Source organism: Prosopis cineraria, unplaced genomic scaffold (genome assembly GCF_029017545.1).
Source record: "Prosopis cineraria cultivar Desert tree isolate PC_DT_omini unplaced genomic scaffold, ASM2901754v1 PC1, whole genome shotgun sequence".
Lineage (NCBI taxonomy): Eukaryota > Viridiplantae > Streptophyta > Magnoliopsida > Fabales > Fabaceae > Prosopis > Prosopis cineraria.
Window position 1 is genome coordinate 36,498,442 of NW_026555332.1, and position 18,960 is coordinate 36,517,401.

Below are 18,960 nucleotides of genomic sequence, written 5' to 3' on the forward strand. Positions count from 1 at the left end.
CTTGAGAAGTGATTTTTTAAAGGCTCTAAGTCTGATCAGAGATGATACTAGTGATGCATGACAATAGGAATATGATGCTTGAATGCTGCAATATGGTTTGTTGAGATTGGACAGTGGATCTTGGGTTTATTATTTCAAATTGGTTTTTGGTACCATATTCTATTTCAGAATTCCGTTTTCCTTTCTCCCTTTCTTCTTTTTGAATTTTTTCGAGTCCACATGTGCTCAATGCTTTCAATATGGTTTGTTGAGATTGGATAGTGGATATCAAGTTTATTCTAAGAGAAAACAATGTTGAAATGGGTCACTCGACGAAATGGGCTATTAGACTGTCCCTGGTCTTTAATTTTTTCCCCAGAGGATATCAATTCGCTGCCTTTTTTAGTGCCCGTTTGAATTTTAGTTAGATATAATAGATTATGAAAATAATTGATTAAATGATAGATTTTAATCATAATTGATTATGTTATAATGTAATCTGTTTGGATATTGTTTTTCTAAAATTGATTTTAACAGAATTGAAGATGTTTGGATAATTTAATCAAAATTAATTTTTAGTTATATAAATTACTATATAATTTAATTTTTAAATAAAAAATATTAATTTTTTAAAGATAAAAAGTTTAAATTTTATTAAGAAAAAAAAGAAAAAAGAAGAGAGTTTAATTTTATTTTTATTAAATTATGTACTTTCTTTGTAATTTTTTTCTTGGGCCTGTCTTTATAATTTTTTCCAACATTTTTGACAAATTTTTGGCAAAAAGCGAACGGAAGTAGCTTACGAGGAAAACATGCGTATGGGCTCAGAATCGATTTTCATCCTTTTCTGACTGTTTGGATAATTTGCTGAAAAAATTAATTTGGGGAGGGAGAAATCGATTTTTTTCCCTATCCAAACACACACTTAATCTGTAGTTAGTTGTTCTTACTTTCTTTGTTTATAAAATAAAAAAAATTTAATTTTAATACCAATAGAATATTTTGTTTAAGATTTTAGAATGTATAAAATGTTTAATTATATTAATAAAATTTATGTTAAAAATTTGAAATTATTAATTTGTCTCTATAATCTAATTGTCTTCCCTTTCCTCCCACTTTAAAAAATTTTGATGGCTATTTTTATCAATATTTTTTAACAAAATATTAAAATTTAAAACATGAACTATATTAATAAAATAAATATAAATTATATTAATTAATTTATCTCCCATTATATTAAATTATACAATATTCTAATTCATAATTTTTTATTTATATATTTTTGAAATATTATTTATGTCAATGTATATAAGAAAAATGATAATAAAATCTCTCAAATTATATAAATGGTAATGTAGTTTCTCAAAATGTCATAATTTTATTAAAATTTTTAGGAACTTTTGTATTAATAAATTTTGAAATAAAAACATCATTTTACCGTAATTGAAAATAAAAAACCTCAATGGTAACTTTTTTAAAAAAATAATAACTTTTATTTTGTAAATCATAATAATTAAATAAGAAATCATAAATTGTTAAGTGTAATTTTTATTATTAAAAAATATATTTTTAAAATAATAAGTCTCAATTATAACTTTTGCTTAAGGACTAACAAATTTTGTTCTATAAATCATAAAAGTTGAACAAAAAATTTCAATATGTTAATTGTAATTTTTGTTATTAAAAATAAGTTTTCAAAATAACAAGCTTCAATTATAATTTTTATTTAATAAATAACAAATTTTATTCAAATAGTTGCAAAAATTCAAGAAAAAATCATAACTTGTCAATAAAGATAGAATAATCTTTGCAATTTAAAATTTATTAATACAAGAGTCTCTAAGAACTTTATTAAAATTATAATATTTTGAAAGATCAAATTGTCATTTACATAATTCGAGAGATTTAATTGTTATGTTTCCATTTATATATTTAAAATTTAAAAAATTAAATATAAATAATTTTATATAACCAAAGATTTAGAATAAAATAAAAAATTTAAAAATATATGCATAATAGCTATCATTTGAAAATTTAAATGATCGTTAATGTTAATATTAATATTTATATTAAAGAATGATATTTTGACCTAAAATATGTTATTTAAATTTTAATTAATGATTGGATAACTAAAAATACAATTTTAAAAATAGAGAGAATACATGTATTGTGTAAATTTTGATTTTAAGATAGAATTATATAAATCATTATATATATATATATATATAATAGGATTAAAGGCTATGAAAGAATGCCACATATTCATTTTTAAGTTTATTATAATTATGTACTTCGAGATGTCTTTCTTGTGATTTCATGCTCTGAAGTTAAGTTTGGAGTTAAGTTCAGCTTATTATTTTTTAATATATATAAAATATATTATTCAGTTTGGAGTTAGATGTGGGATAACTTATTAATTTTTAGAGAGATATACATATATATAAAAAATTATTTTTTACCTATTTAAAATTTAAATTTCATCATATTTGAATTTAAATTAATATCTAATCTATTTAAAATTTTCATCCACTTTAAAGATATGTCAAAAATTTAAGTTCATATGATTGAGTATATATATGCAAATATATTAGATTTCAAATTTAATGAATAAATGTGAATGCATATGGAAATTATAAAATATAGAAATATATTTATTTTAATCAATGTAAATGGATAAGGATATTATATGAATTTGGATTTTTTATAAAATAAAAAATATATTATATAATTCTAATCAATTTAAATATAAATATTAATTATAATAAATTAAGATTTTTAAATGTTTTATTTATATTATTTATTTTTTTTAGATATTACAATATAGTACTTTTAAATTTAATTATTTTTTAAACAGATTTTCAAAAGTATTTTTAATTTAATTTTTTTATTTTATTTTCAATCGTGAATTTTTGTTTTAAAATTATATTTTTTGAAAAAATTATTTTATTAAGATATATTTTTCATAATTGAGTTTATTTATTTTTATTATATATATAATAGCTTTTTTTCGTTTATATATTTTTATTTTATGTATGCAATATTATATATTTTTTAAAGTCAATAATAACAGTTTTTGGATGTAATTCCATGATTCATATCAAAATAAAAAAATATTTTTGTTTAAATTTTGAATATATTTTAAATTATAACCAATTAATTTCACATCATATTAACAGTTTTAGTTGTAAATACATTTCTATTAAAATATTTTAATATTATGTTTACATTTTGCATGATAGAGAGTTAGAATTTATATAGTTTATATTATATTCTAGGGTTTGTATTATTTTGATTATACTTCAAAGTTTATTATTATCTTTTACATATTTAATTAAGGTATTTTATTATATATATATATATATATATATAGTATGATTATTTTTTAATTCTTAAAAAAATAAAAAAATTGTAGAAGCCTTTGAACTTAGCCCTAAATCCTATCAATAAAGGTCAAATTTTAAAAAAATGCTTATTTCAAGAAAAGTTAGTTTATGAGCTTGAGTCCTTAAAGGCCAAGCTTATAAGAGTTTGACCAATTCATATTAATAACTTCATGTGTATCTCTTACATGATTTTGTGTTTAAGAAGTTAGGCTTTGTTGTTAGTTTGTAAATAGTTTCAAGCTAAATTTTTAAATATTTATAAATAAACTAGAAGGGTGGTCGCAATATATATCTAAATTTACTTTAAAATATAATTTTAAATATTTACATTGATGGATTAACATCTTATTTTATGTAATCAAATTTTATTTTATTTAATTTGAAGATGTATTAACTTGAATTTTAAAGATGGATTTAATTTCAAATCTTGAAATTTAAAGTTACTCATAATAATTATTTATACTAAATATAATTCAAATTTTGAAAGTTATTTTAATTATTTAAATTGATCTCATGTATAAAATTTTTTAGCAAGAGATTGTGAGAAAGTTATTAAATTGACTAAGTAATAATTATTTTAATATGCAGTCATTTGAATGCCACATGTCATTTTGTGTATATTTTAAATTGTGACATATGTTTCTTTTCGAGTACTCTAAATTAATGTATTCCTTTTTTAGATCTATCCAAGTTCAAAACAATATAAGGTTGATAATATTTAATATAATTTCATAGATCTCAAAAAATTCTACTTGAATTTTAAAAGTTCAACAAATATAGTTATGAAGATCTATAATTTAGATAAAATTATCAAATTCAAATCAAATTTTCCTCCCATTTAGATATTATATTAATTACAAATAAGTAATGTTGCCTACTATTTTTTTTTCTCACTTATGAATTTGATTAAGTGTTAAAGGGCAATGTCACTTTAAATGTTAATAAAAATTAACTTTATATGTTAGTTTGAACAAGAAATTATTGTAAAAGATTCAAAAATATAGACAAGGATCAAAAAATACATGAAAGGACCAAGAAAATTTTCTTGGTCTCTTTTCTATAATTTTGAGATAATTTTTACTCAACTAACAATTGAAGTTATCTTACACTGTTTTTAAATATTGAAGGAAGATATTGCATAAAAATTTAATTTAGAATATTATATGCTTTTGGACCTATAGTTCTAGAGAAAATTTATCATTTAACCTTTTAATTAATTTTGTAAATGTAATTGAAGTCTTTTTTACATGACTTATTTATATAAATGTAAGATTTTATTTTAGTGTTCTTTCAATGATTTTGTACTTTAAAAATCAAGTTTGATTGTTAGTTTGTGAATATATTTGAATTCAATTTTTAAGTATTTATGTATACAAAACAAAAGGATGATGGTTACAGTATATCTTCTAAAAATATATTTTTTTATCCATCTTCATCTATATTTAAATCTTTAAAACTCAAATTATTGAGAAATATTGAAATTTGATGAATTTTCATAAAATTCAATATTCTCATAAGGTTAAGATATTGATTGTTTCTAGTATAAAGTTTGAAATCTAAAAATACTCATATTTTCCAATTAAATAATGTTATTTGTATTTTCTTGTTAAAAATAGTATTAATTAGTTTAATGATATTTTTAATTAACTAATCATTTTATTTAATTAATAAATATTGATATTTGAAATTCAAATATGATATCAAAATAAATTAAAAGTGCAAAACGTATCAACCAACTGAATATACAAAAAATTATCTCTAAAATATCTCTTTGATAAAATAACTCTCCCAAACTAATCATAAAGTTTGAGGAGTATTTAAAATTTTGACAATACTCTCATTTGAATAGGATAAGTTAATAATATTAGTCAATATATTTAACTATTTTGGATTGCCAATATAATGTAGTTAATAATAAAAAGACTTTAAGTTCTTAATAAAAAAAGTCTTTAACTTCAAATTTTAAATTTTAAGCTAGATAAATTAAAATTTCAATATATAATGATTAGAAAATATTGTCAATCTTATATATTATAATAATTAAAATAATTTAAAAAGTAGAATACACTGACTTCTCTTTTAATTTACTTTAATTAAATATACATCTTTTTTATTTTTTAAACATATGAAACCTTTTCAAGAATTAATAGTTTTAAAACAAAAACCTCCTTTCTATTTTAAAATTTTCATGTTCATTCACCCAATTATTAATTAATTATTAAGTCATATATTAGATTAAAATAGTCTATTTAAATGTAGATATTATCTAGCAATCATTTAATATATCTAAAAAAAGTTTAATGCGTATATTTTTTAAACATTTTAATCATATTTTAAACTTTTTAGTTTTGAAAACTTATTTATTCAATTATTTTTTTAAATATAAACACACAAGTTGTCTCAAATAATAGTTTAACCATGGATATACAAAAAGCTTAATGAAATAGGGAAGTAATGCATAATGAGAATAAATTAGTTAGTATAATTTATGCTTATTTTTCTTTAAATTTTATTAGTTTGATCACAAAATTTCTAAATCACTTGTTTTAAAATTTTCACATTTAATTATTTAAAGTTCCTTAACTTGAGGAGGGGAGAGAATATAGAAATACATTATAAGGGTAAATTAGTACTTTTAGGTTTTTTAATATAATTAAAATTGAAAAATTAAGGTATTTTAAAATATGTAATTGAATATTCTTAACAGGTCTAAAAATTGGACTACAATGTAGGTTTTAAAATCAAAAGGCAAGTTTGTGTAATTTTAGCAAAATGGAGATTTTACTCTAATTAAAATAAATGGTATTGGCTACCACTTCATTTTAGCTATATACTATAGTAATTAAATAAGGAAAATTAATTTAATTAGGTGTTGGAACAAAATGATAAAGATTGGAAGAAGAAGGAATGAATAATTAAACAATAAAAAATTATAAGCAAGTTAGCTCACAGGTTGGTGAGTCTAGTTAAATGGTGCAAGCCAAAACTAGCCAATATCTAATCGAGCTCTAAATTATACAACCCAACCTATCACTTTTTAGCAAGGTTTGACCAATGAGCTTAACTAATATTATCAGCTCTAATTGAAATTGAGAAAATACTACAATCTAATGGGCAAAGTCTCAAAGATTATGAGCTTATATTTTTACTTGATATATTAAGTTTGGATGCAAGTGGAAACAAATTAATAAGAAACGAACTAAATTATTATAAGCTTGCATTATATGATGAATTGATAAAATTGCTTTAAAACCTAACTTTTGAGAAGAAAGAAAATTTATGATGATATCGTTGAATTTGATGAAGGAGATGTTTTTTTTTCATGTATGGATATGGTGGTGTTGGGAAGACATATGTTTGGAGGACACTTTCTGCTTCATTAAAATCTAGAGGTAAAATAGTTCTCAATATAGCATCAAGCGGGATAGCCTACCCAAAGGACATACAACTTACTCAAATTTTGTATTCCTCTTTCTAGGATTGAAAACACTATATATAGCATGAAACATAGGAGCAATTTGGCTAAATTATTAGTTCATGTATCATTGATCATATGAGATGAGGCTCCAATAGTGCACAAGTTTTGTTTTGAAACTCTTGACAAATGCCTAAAAGATATTTTAAAGTTAAGTAGCCTATTAGCTGGTGATTTTCTTTTTGAAGGAAAAGTTGCTATGTTTGGTGGAGACTTCAAGCCTTTATGTTATTTTAGGTGGGTTAAGAGAAGACATTATTTTTGTAACTATTAACTTTTGTTTTGGGACAATTGTCAACATTTGACACTAACAATAGACATGAGATTTCTAGAAACAAATAATAGAATATCTATTAGTGCTCTCTAGAATTTTGCTGATTGGATTATCTCAATTGGTAATCAAATTACTGCTAGAGCTAATAGAGGATTTATTGATATTAAAATTCTAGAGATAGGGCTATACTGGCTCTTATGTAGGTTGTGATTGAAGAAGTAAACAAGTACATATTATCCTTTCTTCCTGAGAGAAAGTTATACACATGAGCTTTGATAGTGTTATTAAACATGCTAGAAATATAAATTTATTTCATGACCTGCACTCTACACATTTTTTAAATTGAATTATAATGTCAGGCCTCCTAAATTATGAAATAAGGCTTAAAATAGGTGCCCTAATTTTAATGCAAATCGAAATATTGATAAGTTTCTGAGTTGTGCAATAGTACACGTCTTATAGTTACACGAGCTAAAAATCATGTTATTGAAACCCAATAAATGTCTGGATCAACAATGAGAATGAAAGTATGAATACCAGGTATTGCTATGTGTTTATCTGATTTAGGGTTATCATTTATTACGAGAAGGGAATAGTTTCTCATTATGTTAGCCTTTGCATTGCCCATTAATAAGAGCTAGAATTTGATCCCGTGTCATATTGGTTTGTACATAATTCATATGTTTTTCACTAATGACCAATTATATGTTATTGTTTCCCATGTTCAAAGCATGGAGAGTCTAAAAATATTAGTTCCTGATGAAGATAGTCACTATAGAGATATAACTTTTAATGTCGCTTATAAGGATGTCTTCGATAATTTGATTTAAATAATTATAAAATTTTGTTAATTTACCTTCCATCTTATCCATTTACACAATATACATTTAGTTTTTACCATTTTGCTTTACTTTATTATGTATATATTAATGATTATAATTATATAGCTCCACTGTATATACAATGATATATAGATAAAATTTCTTTTACAAATTATTCTTTCGAACCTATTTATAAAAACTGTAGTATAAAACCCATGTATCGCACGGGTACTTTACTAGTTCAAAAAATCTAAGAGATGCTTTTATGATTGAGATAAATTATATATGAGAAGTTAGCATATTTTACTCAATATAATATTATTGTCACTTCATTTTAAATTACTTCATAAAAAAAATGTTGTATATTACCTTTGATCTTAAAAATGATTGGATTTTTTTTTTTAAACTATCTATAGACCCGTATAGAATGACCATTTGTCATTTAAAAGGCTCAAAGTGACAAGGTGGCATTAGTAGATGCTTGGATTCTTCTAGACTTCTAACGTCATACCTTACATTATGGATTTGGATCTCTTAATGATAAATACGTTTGTTTAATTTTTTTAATACGAAACTCCCCCTTAACCTCAGCAATATAAGATCATAATTTGATGGTTAATATCTCTTGATTGAAAGTTTAATTGAGAGGATCCGAGATAATCATGCCCATAACTTTATGTATCATGTCAGCGTTAGAGAAGTGTGTAATAGATAAGCTAATTGATTTGGGCCTAAGTGCCATCTTTTATTTACCATTATCTAATGGTGTGTTTCAATTAATAAAAATTTGGATTTGAATTTGAATTTCATCCAAATCTTTTATTTCAACACACAAAAATTTATGAATTATATTTAATTTAAATTCAAATTTATTTTTTATTTATAATTTTAAATTCACTATATACCTTAATCATTTAAAATTTTAGTCACTTCAAACAAATTTTTTGTTTTTCTATTTTGACTATTGATACCTCTACTACTTTTATATTTTTTCTCATCTTTTATTGATTGAAAAATAAAGATAAATTTATTATTTTCGTTTCGAATCTCAATTCATACATCTTTTTCATTTAAAATTTTTTAAACTACTCAATCAACAAATTTTAAATACAAAATTTCAATTTTTAAAATCAAATTCAAATCTATGAATCAAATATTACCTAAAATTTATCTAAGTGGATGCCACCTATGCTTAGTTTCATGGGCCGAGTAAAACGTAATTTTTTGTAATTTTTGATAAATAATTTGATATTTCAATGGCAAAAAGAAGTTTTTGTTTTATGTATTAAAAAATGATTCTCCCCCAAAATTGTTGACACAAAATATAAAACAGATATTTAAACATGTTAGTTTGTTCAACAAAAAGATATTTAAACATGATAGGAAAACTCTACTTAAAGATGTGAAAAGTCTAGTTATTTTATATTTTTGAGAGTTAATTACCATTACAATTGTCATTCAACAAAATTCCATTCTTTTTAATGTTAACATGAGTGGGAAATGATTAAAGGGTAATTAACCCCAACATTAGGTCCAATAGCACCATAAATTCTGAACTTGTTTATTGTACATATTTTTTTTAACTTTTAAAAATGATATAATTTGGTCATTGTCATTAACAAAAATTAATATCAACCATTAATTCACTAAAAATGATAAAAAAGGACCTCAATAATTACACAAAAGGATAACAAATTACAAACAAAGACTCAAAAAATTATAGAAAAGGACCAATTTTTTGTTTGTTTTATTTCTGTCATTTTATGGTTAATTAATAATTAAAGTTTAACTTTTATTGATGACAGAGGTCAAATTGTACTATTTTCAAAAGTCGAGGAAATAATTTACATAATAAATAAGTTTAGGATTTACAGTGCTACTAGATTTAAAATTTAAAAGATAATTTACTTATTTGTTTATAATTAAAGTGACACTTGTCTATACTTTAAAATGTCCCTTGTTTTAGTTGTAAAATACAACTTCTTTTATGTATAGGTGTGCCAAGAGAGATAGGGAAATAAATAGAACATTGAATTTATCATGATGAATATTTGACTGAAAGTTGTTTCAACAACTTTATTTGTCAATCAAACTAATCTTTTTTATTTTTCTTTATAATATGTGTTTTATTTGAAATTAAAAATTCCTATATTTACCTTGTCATGTTGGAAAAAAATTACAGTCTCATGATTAGTTATCCTAAATATGTGCATATTAGTTGTTATCTTAAATATTTATTGTATTAAATATAATTAATAAATTTCTTAAAGGCGTACACTTCAAGTTCAAGTGGCTAGAAACCTTTATCTACAAACATTCATCATTTAGAGGGTTGGTGTAATGGTTTCAGTGGTGAAACATTTTTTTCTATGTCTAAATCCGCAACATCAGCATTCAACAACTGATTTTGAGGGTCAATTTGGTTTTCTTGTTCTTTTGCCTTCAAAACAAATAATTTTGCAATGTCTATATCTAGAATGTACTTTTATTAAATCCAATAAATTATTTTTTTTCTTGTAAATGGATTTTGGGAATGTAAATTGAAAATCAAACATATGCTAAATTGTTGAGAGTTAAAAATATTAAACTAACCCATTTCATTTCTCTAGTCTCATTAGCTTCGTATTTCTTTTTGTGTATCCATGAGCCTCTCTTTATGTTTGTAATTTAAATTCACTTTTTTTTTGCAATTTAAAATCAAAATATATAGGGCCATCCAGTACCTCCCAAAATTTAAAAATAAATGGGTTCCATTGTTAACCAAATTTCTATAAGCACTTCATATAATCAATTTATATATCATGCTATCCACAATGTTTAACAGAATCATTTTTATATCATCTTAAATTTTATTTTTAAATATACAGAACTGTTTATACTTTCTCAGCATTTCAAATTTTACATTATTTATATTTTTTTACTTTTATTATTCGGCCTATATCATTTTATATTATTGTAAATTTAACATTATTCATATATTTTTTCAACTAATCAACTTTATATATATATATATATTAAAAGTTTCATGTTATAAAATTTATGTCTTTATTAATAATTATATATTTAAAAATACTTTTCGCTGCATAGCATCCAAACAACTTTTAGTTTAATAAATTAATTTTAAAAAAATATAGTCAAATACAAATTTTATTATAATAATTAAATTTTACTAAACTGACTTTTAATCAAATGGGCACTAAATATTCTTAATTCATTAGAGTTAGAAATGGAAATTGGAGATGATACTCCCATGATTTAATTAATTAACTTTTTTATTAAATATTATTTTAGCTTGTTTTTGTCTATGAAAACCAATAGAAGAAAGGACAAAAAGGTTAATATCAATTCATGTTCAAGGCATGGTGTAACATCCTGAATTTTAGGGCCTACCAATTCAAGAATATGCAAGAATTTAAGAAGCTACTAAGCTCAAGTAATGAAGAGTCCCTAAAGTGCTATGAAAGGATAGAATAATTCTTAGGGACTAAGTTATAATTTTAAAGTTTTTTGGGCAAAAGTGTAATATTTTAGAGACCTCAAAGAAGTGTCCAAAATTGACAAAAGAGCAAATTAAATTCCAGAAGTGGCTAGGATAGAAAAAGAAGAAGGAATAAATGAGGCCTAAAAGGATAACAGAGGTATCTAAGATTATTCTTGAAAAATAATCATTAAAACTGTCGGATTAAACATAGATATAGTTATTTGATAATTTTATCTTTATGTCTAAGTCTTATATAGAAAGATCGCAGTTAGATCCTAAGAATCATACTAGATTCAAAAAGGACTCAATGAGATCATAGTTAGATCTTGAGATCACAATTAGATCTCATGGTCATAGCAAACTTAGTAGAAAGTTATTGAGTCACAAAATATATGACAGTTCTCCAAGAAGACGATGGCTTAGGATGAGTTTAAAATATAAAAACCTTTTAAAATTTAGTTAATTATTACAAAGAAAGTATTTTTAACTTTTTCTTAAATATCTTAACTACTATTAAGGCTAAGAGAAAAAAAAAATAAGTAAGAGTAATAACTTATCCAAAGTCAAATAGTAATTATCAATGTTCAAGGCTAATTATATGTACATAATATGATAAGATTATGAAAAACTACATAAAGTTAAAAATGAATAAGATTGAATATTGACCTGAAAATGTCAAGATAAACCAAGGTCAAAAGGTAACTTTTAAAAGTTTGGGTCTTAAAGTGTAATTACATAAAATTACCCAATATTTAGGAAAAGTTTAAGAAAATTAGTATATGAAAAGAGGAAATATTTGGATGAATTATACCAATTTTATTGGTTAGGAATTGCTCAAAAGAATCACTTTACAATTTAAATTGTATTGGATCAAGATAATATATTAATTTTCTATATCTAGAGTTTAATTTATTAAAATCCAATTTGAGCCCAATTGTGAAGAGGGTGTCTCACTTTTGGATCAGATTGGGGGAAGGAAATTCAAATTTTACATAACCACACATTAGTTAACAATATTTTGGAATTAAGGAATGGAAAGTGGTAAGTGAAAATTGTGATTGGTGGATTTGAGAAAATATTACAATTCCATTAACATTTCCAATCAAACACCATAATAACCATTTTATCTTCCTCATTTTCGATCAGACAAAGGAGAGAGAAGAGAGAGAATTTCTAAGCTTCTTCCATGGTGAATGCATGAGAGGTTTAGAGAGAGAAAAGGAAAATCAAGCAAAATTACCATTAAAACCACATTTCTACCTCAAAGTACCTCCATGAAAGTTGTTCTACTCTTCAAGAACAACAGTCCTATGGTTTTAAATTCTTGAGAGGAGGAATTTGGTGTAGTCAAGGCTTGTGGAAGTTGGAGAATCCAAGAAAAAGTTATAGCGAAGGAAAGATGTAAGCACAAACTTTATTTTGAGCTAAGTATATTGGGATTTATTAAGTTTTTATGAAGTTGTGCTCTTGCCCTATTTTGTAATGAGGAGACTTAGGATTTTGATGATATTAAGGTCATGAAAATGATGTTGAAAGGGGTTTAGGCATGATAGAATAAGTGTTTAGCAAGTTTAGTAAAAAATTGAAAGCTTAAATTTAAGGGGGGGTGCTGTCCAATTTCTTCACGGTAAAGCAATGAATTTAATCAAATTTAAGTTCATGAAATATGATTTGAAACCTAGTCTCAAGCCATGAAAAATATGAAGCATGAAAAAGCTTGAAAGCAAGCACAATATAGGGTCTCAAGTGCCTACTATCAAGGATGGTTCAAGAGGAAAGAGGTTGAATTTGTTAAACTTGAGTTCAAAAATGAATTCTTCATGAAAAATTGAGTGGGAAAATAACGGTATAAGAATTTTATGTCAAAGGAAAAATAAAATGAAAAATTAAAATAATGAAAATATGATCTAATTAAATAAAGAGTAAGTTGTCATTTATTGACAATATGATTGTTGGCTCTAACAATTGTTATAAATATTCTATGACAAATATTTAGGGTCAATGAGTGTCATGAAAAAGGAATTGGAGGCTTGGTCATGGGGGATCAAATGGAAGCATGAAAAACAAAGAAGAATAGTAAAGCCAAAAGGTAATAAACTTACCCTTCATTACATGCCTGGTATTTATGCTTGCATGATGATATGTATGATTTGTTTCCTTGATTATATGAATCATGAATCTTTTGAGGTTAAATGATATTGTTTACTATTGAGGTTCTCTTGAATCTCATCCTTAATGATTAACCATGTTAGGTTATAAGCCTCCAAAAAAAGAGCCAAATCAAGAAGCAAAGGTAAGTAAAGTAGGAGATGATTTTCTTATGGCATTACTTTTATAGAACAAGAAATGTATAAATTAGTCCATAAGTTATGTAAATTTATGATGAGACCTTAGTATGTATAAGTGATATGTGGTGTTATATGATGGCCAATTTCAAATCCTAAATTAGCCTTGAAATCATGATTTTAATATGCATGATTGTAACTATCTAGTTTAGGCTATTTTCAAAGAAAGGTTATTGTTTTATTGTATAACTTATACTCATGAGAATTTTTATGACCAAACTAGACACCTGAAGATTTTCAACTAAATCAAATTATTTGGACATGTACAACTTGAATTATGAATTTTTTAAGTTATGGCACAGATTTTGTCAAAGAAACAGAGTAGATTTGAAAAAACAAGTAATCTATAATATTTGAAATAAAAAAGGGTTTAAACTTTATTTTCACCATATAAAGTACTTCAATTTCTTTCAAGAAAATTTTAGATCATTCTCATACAAATTTTATAGATTTAGTTATTAATTTTTAAAATTTAGCAAAAATTCTAAACTTACCAAATGGAGCAGTAGCTCAATGACTAATTTATGAATTTTAATTTATGGGCTTTAATTTTCATTTTGCTTTAACTATATAACTTTTAATTGCATAGGAAAAGTGTTAAAAATTAGGTTTTGACACATGAGAAGGCACAAAATATAATCACCTTTTTTAACAAGAATTTAAATTTTGTCACTTTACAATAAATTAACCCTTTTTGTTAAATGTAATTCCCGTTGTCATTTGATAACTCAAACAGCTAATTCAACTTCAAATATAGTAATTGTAAAATCTAAAAAAAAAAAACAAAAGCCCCATGACAAATTTAAATACAGTAATCATTCAATAAAAAAAGGTCACATCATTAACTACAACATTTTATGTGAAGTCAAAAGCTGTTTCTTTTTTGTTTTTTTTTTTTTAAGGACACCAATCTAGTTAACCTCAAGAACAAAAAGTAAATTTACCCGAAAACACTTTGAAGTGAAATTATTTAACACTAACAGTTATATTATCTTTATATTTACAGAAAAGTTGTGAAAACTTTATGGCTCATGCGCTAACAAGTATCGGCATTAAGCAACAAGTTTAGGTGTGTAATTGATGTTCTATGATGCACAGATGTATATTCCATACGTCAATACCTTTATTTTAAAAAAAAATATAAGATATGATACATAGTGCGCGCGCGTACACACACATATATATTTATAAAAAATTAAAAATCTAATTTCAATTTAAAAAGTATTCAAATTAGTAAATTTCTATTGTTCTTTATTCATTAATTATATTTTTATTCTATTATATCTAATTGTCTACTATTTAGTCTCTGTTAATAGTTTCTACTTAGAGTATATATGCCAAAAGATTATATTCCTACCTTATATAATTAAGAAAGTATAATGTCTATCTTTTTATTATATCTAAAACTTATTTTTAATGAAAAATTTAACCTTTAACCCTGAAAGCAAATCACAAAAATATATTAGGAATAAAAAAAATAATATCACAATTTTTAATAAAATTTAATTTCTTAAAAATAATTTTGAATTATTGGTTTTAAAGTATAAACTAGTAATATAAAATTATCAGATACATATCAAAAATAATTTTTTTAAAATTAAAAAATATTTTGAATCTCTACTAATACATATTAAAAAAGTATTGATATACACTATCAATATGATACTTGAGATAATTTAAAGTATCAGGATTTCATAGAATATTATTCATCAAAACCAACCTAAAATTCTTGGGAACCAACACAAGGACTTAATTTTAGATTGGGATAAAAAACTTTCCTAAAAAACCTTTCCTCTTTAAGAATTACTATTTAAAATTATGTAATTAACCTTACTCTTAAAATGTTCTATGTTAAATTCTGGAACATTAATTACAAATTATTATATACGTAGTAGTAAATTGTGGAAGCAAGCACTACCCCAATTTCATATTGAGTTTTCCAAGGTCGACACAGATATTTGAAAAAGGGAGAATAACAATTAAAAAAATTTATATCAATTAAGAATTTATTATTATCAAAAACTCAAATGAAAAACGAACTCAAATAAATTACTATTAATTTAAAATAAATTATTATAAAATTATCCATTAAAGTTTTAATAATAAGTGATTCTTAATTGATATAAATTTTTTTCTGTAGTCTTTGATTACTATTGTCCTTTTGAAAAATTTGTACCTAGCGTTTCCACTTTTAGCATAAAAATTGGGGGAAAAATCTTTATTTGATACACATGGTTGTAAAATCTCACATTGAGTTTTTAAAAGGAAAATTTGACATTGATACATACAAAGTTGCAATTGATGTTCCTACTTTTAACATAAAAGATTGGAAAGAATTGTTGCAAAAACTTGACACTCACCTTTCACAATTTTGCAACTAATCTTCTAAAATTTCACTTGGAACATTCTGGGAGAAAGATTAATTAGTTAATAATTATGCAATTATATATGAATAGTAAGGATTCAAGGGCTACTATTGGAATTTTGAAATTGTTTGGTCCTAAAATGAAATTAAATTCATATAATGGTCTCAAAGTGTCATTCCCCGAAGTTTAAAACAGACCATCCTCGAAATCCGAACTTTGGGAAGGCTTCGCCGGTTGGGTTCCTAAAGCTCAGTTCTCAGAGAAGAAATGGCAGCCACTGTTGCAGCGACTACTCTAGTAACTTCGTTGCCCGTTTCTTTCAGCAACAAGATTCTGAGAAACACAATTTGTGTGGTTAACATTCGAAGCAAGAGAAATTTCCCTTCCTCATCATCACTCAGAAATGGCTTCTCCTTCGTGTTGGCGTGTCTGCCTCATCCTCCTGCTTCTCAATCTCCAATTTCATCTTCCGATACCAAACCCACTTCTTATCTTTCAACTAAGCTCTACGTCAGTGGTTAGCTTCTTCTCCTCTTCTTATAATTTCAACTTCCTCCTGTTTTAATTTTCTGCGTCGCTCCCTCCTTTGGGTGGTATATATGATGATTATTAACAATACTTTATTGACTCAAATAGGTTACTGGAAAATCTAGAAATTGATTGTTATGTATGGCTTCACTGCCTGGGATTCTTGTTCTTGGAATTGTTGCAAGTGATAGTAGCTTGTAACAGTGGAAGCCTACGGAATTTTCTTTGGTAGCTTAAACCAGAGGCAAGGGTAGGCGTCATGGTCTTTATCTGCAGAATTGAAAAGGTTTTGCCTTTTAGGTTCAAATCCAGAAAGTTTGATCAGTTTAAGCCTTATTAGGTGCAAAATAAGGACTGCATTAAGAGATATGAGATGCCAAAAAGTTACCTGTTACCTGGGCTTTGAACTGTCGCAGTCATACGGTTCAATTATTTTTAACATACGGAACTCAAAAAGAGGTTAAATTCTTAGGCTCAGAGTGGTAGCAATGCCTGTGTTATTTTCTTGGTGGGAGCCAAGAGAGGAAAAGCAACTGAGCTCACAAATCTTCCCAGAGCCAAGAAACAAACTTTGGCGTCAACTTATATGACCCCCTTATCAAAATGTATATCCCTTTTGTGCCTTAACCTCTGAAATGTATTGTAAATCCTACTTTTCTTTCCACTCATTCTTTTTGCTCTTTATAAATCTTAACTTTCATAATCAAGAACCTCATTTCACTTAGCAAAACAATTTCATGAGAGAAAAAGGGTGTACGTTGGGTCCTTTTACTGACAATGTCATGAGCTTTTCATTTGTAATGAACTTGGTGTCGGTTCATATGTCTTGGTTAATCTCTTCTCCATTGGGACATTGGGCATCTTGGCAACAGATTGCATGCATTCCCATAACTTTAGGTGGAAATGCTTGCAACATAGTTAGAATTTTATTTTACATTTTATTGCATGAATTTATAAAATTTTGCAGGTATTCTATTCATGTTTCACCTCATACTAGAATTTCCTGTTCCTTGCAGGGCTATCTTTTCGCACAACTGAAGAGAGCTTGCGAAATGCCTTTAAGAAATTTGGTGAACTTGTGGAAGGTAAGAACTTTTATTTTGTCATGTTCCTCTTTGTCTGATATGTAATATGATCATACCTAAGTGTTCATAATTTGTCATCTCATTCATTTGCTAGTCCTTAATTCCTCCTTTGGCAAAAGAAATTATTTTACAAATCAGTTTGTGTAAATCATTTCTCTTATTAAAGCGTTCACTCAACTATATGAGCAGTCAACCTCGTGATGGATAAAATAGCAAATAGACCAAGAGGATTTGCCTTTCTTCGTTATGCAACTGAAGAGGATTCTCAGAAGGCTATTGATGGAATGCATGGGAAGGTATGCTATTTCCTTTTTCTTATCCTGGCATGTTTGTATGTGGAACATCAGTTACATATGTTGCTAGTCTACGATGTTGAACTTGTACTTTTTTTCGGGCCTAACACTGATGGAACTTTTAAGCTAGTCAAAATACAATAATGATTTTGTGCCAAAAAAAAAAAATACAACAATGATTATGTTTACATTATAAACTAATCATAAAATAATTTTTCTTCGCTATCAAGTGAAAAGTATTGCACAGTTATTCCTAAAGGTGAATGGGTTTTGCTATGTCTTAAGGATACGTTTCTTCAATAAACTTGGAGTTCTGGATGAATTTTTAGGCCGTTGTACTGATTTCTCTACTATCCATTGTTAAAAGATCAATTTTAGATATTAAGGATCTTATTCACTAACCAGATTCGCCTTGATATTAAAAAGGATTTTTTCCCTCTTTCTTTGATTTATTAATAATCATTCCATTTAATGAAAATTAAATTACATTGAAGCTATGTAAGATACTGACAACAAAGGGTTGATGTTGCAGTTCTTGGATGGTAGGGTCATATTTGTGGAAGTCGCAAAACCAAGATCAGAGTTGCGCCAAAGGCTTAACCAAAAACCTAGATAGGAATTAGCATCAAGAGAAATATGCACAATTCAATGAATTCATGTTTACGTCTTATTGTGTTATATGCTGCAGAGCAGAGACACATAATTAACCCTGGGCTAATTCCTCCTACGGTCCTACCTTTTACTTGACGGTAATATATGAGAGATGCCTGCTTGATGAAACTTTGGTACTGAAAAATATTAACTGCTTTCAGCTACCAGCGCAGCTAACATTTATGTTCTTAGACCTGATGCTTGCCTGGTGATTTAGGTATTGCCTGTTTCTATTTATTGTGCTTTCTAGGAAAATATCAGGGAGTTGGTCTAACTTTC

General features: G+C 25.4%; 1 protein-coding gene across 1 annotated transcript; it reads left to right on the forward strand.

The window, feature by feature from the left end:
* The first annotated feature begins 16,331 nt into the window (after nt 1-16,331).
* Nucleotides 16,332-18,810, forward strand: LOC129319867 (organelle RRM domain-containing protein 6, chloroplastic-like). Its single transcript, XM_054964966.1, has 4 exons — nt 16,332-16,641; nt 17,669-17,737; nt 17,927-18,033; nt 18,563-18,810. Exons 1-4 carry the CDS (start codon nt 16,392-16,394, stop codon nt 18,644-18,646), a joined length of 510 nt encoding a protein of 169 aa, XP_054820941.1. The 5' UTR covers nt 16,332-16,391; the 3' UTR covers nt 18,647-18,810.
* The last annotated feature ends 150 nt before the right edge of the window (nt 18,811-18,960 follow it).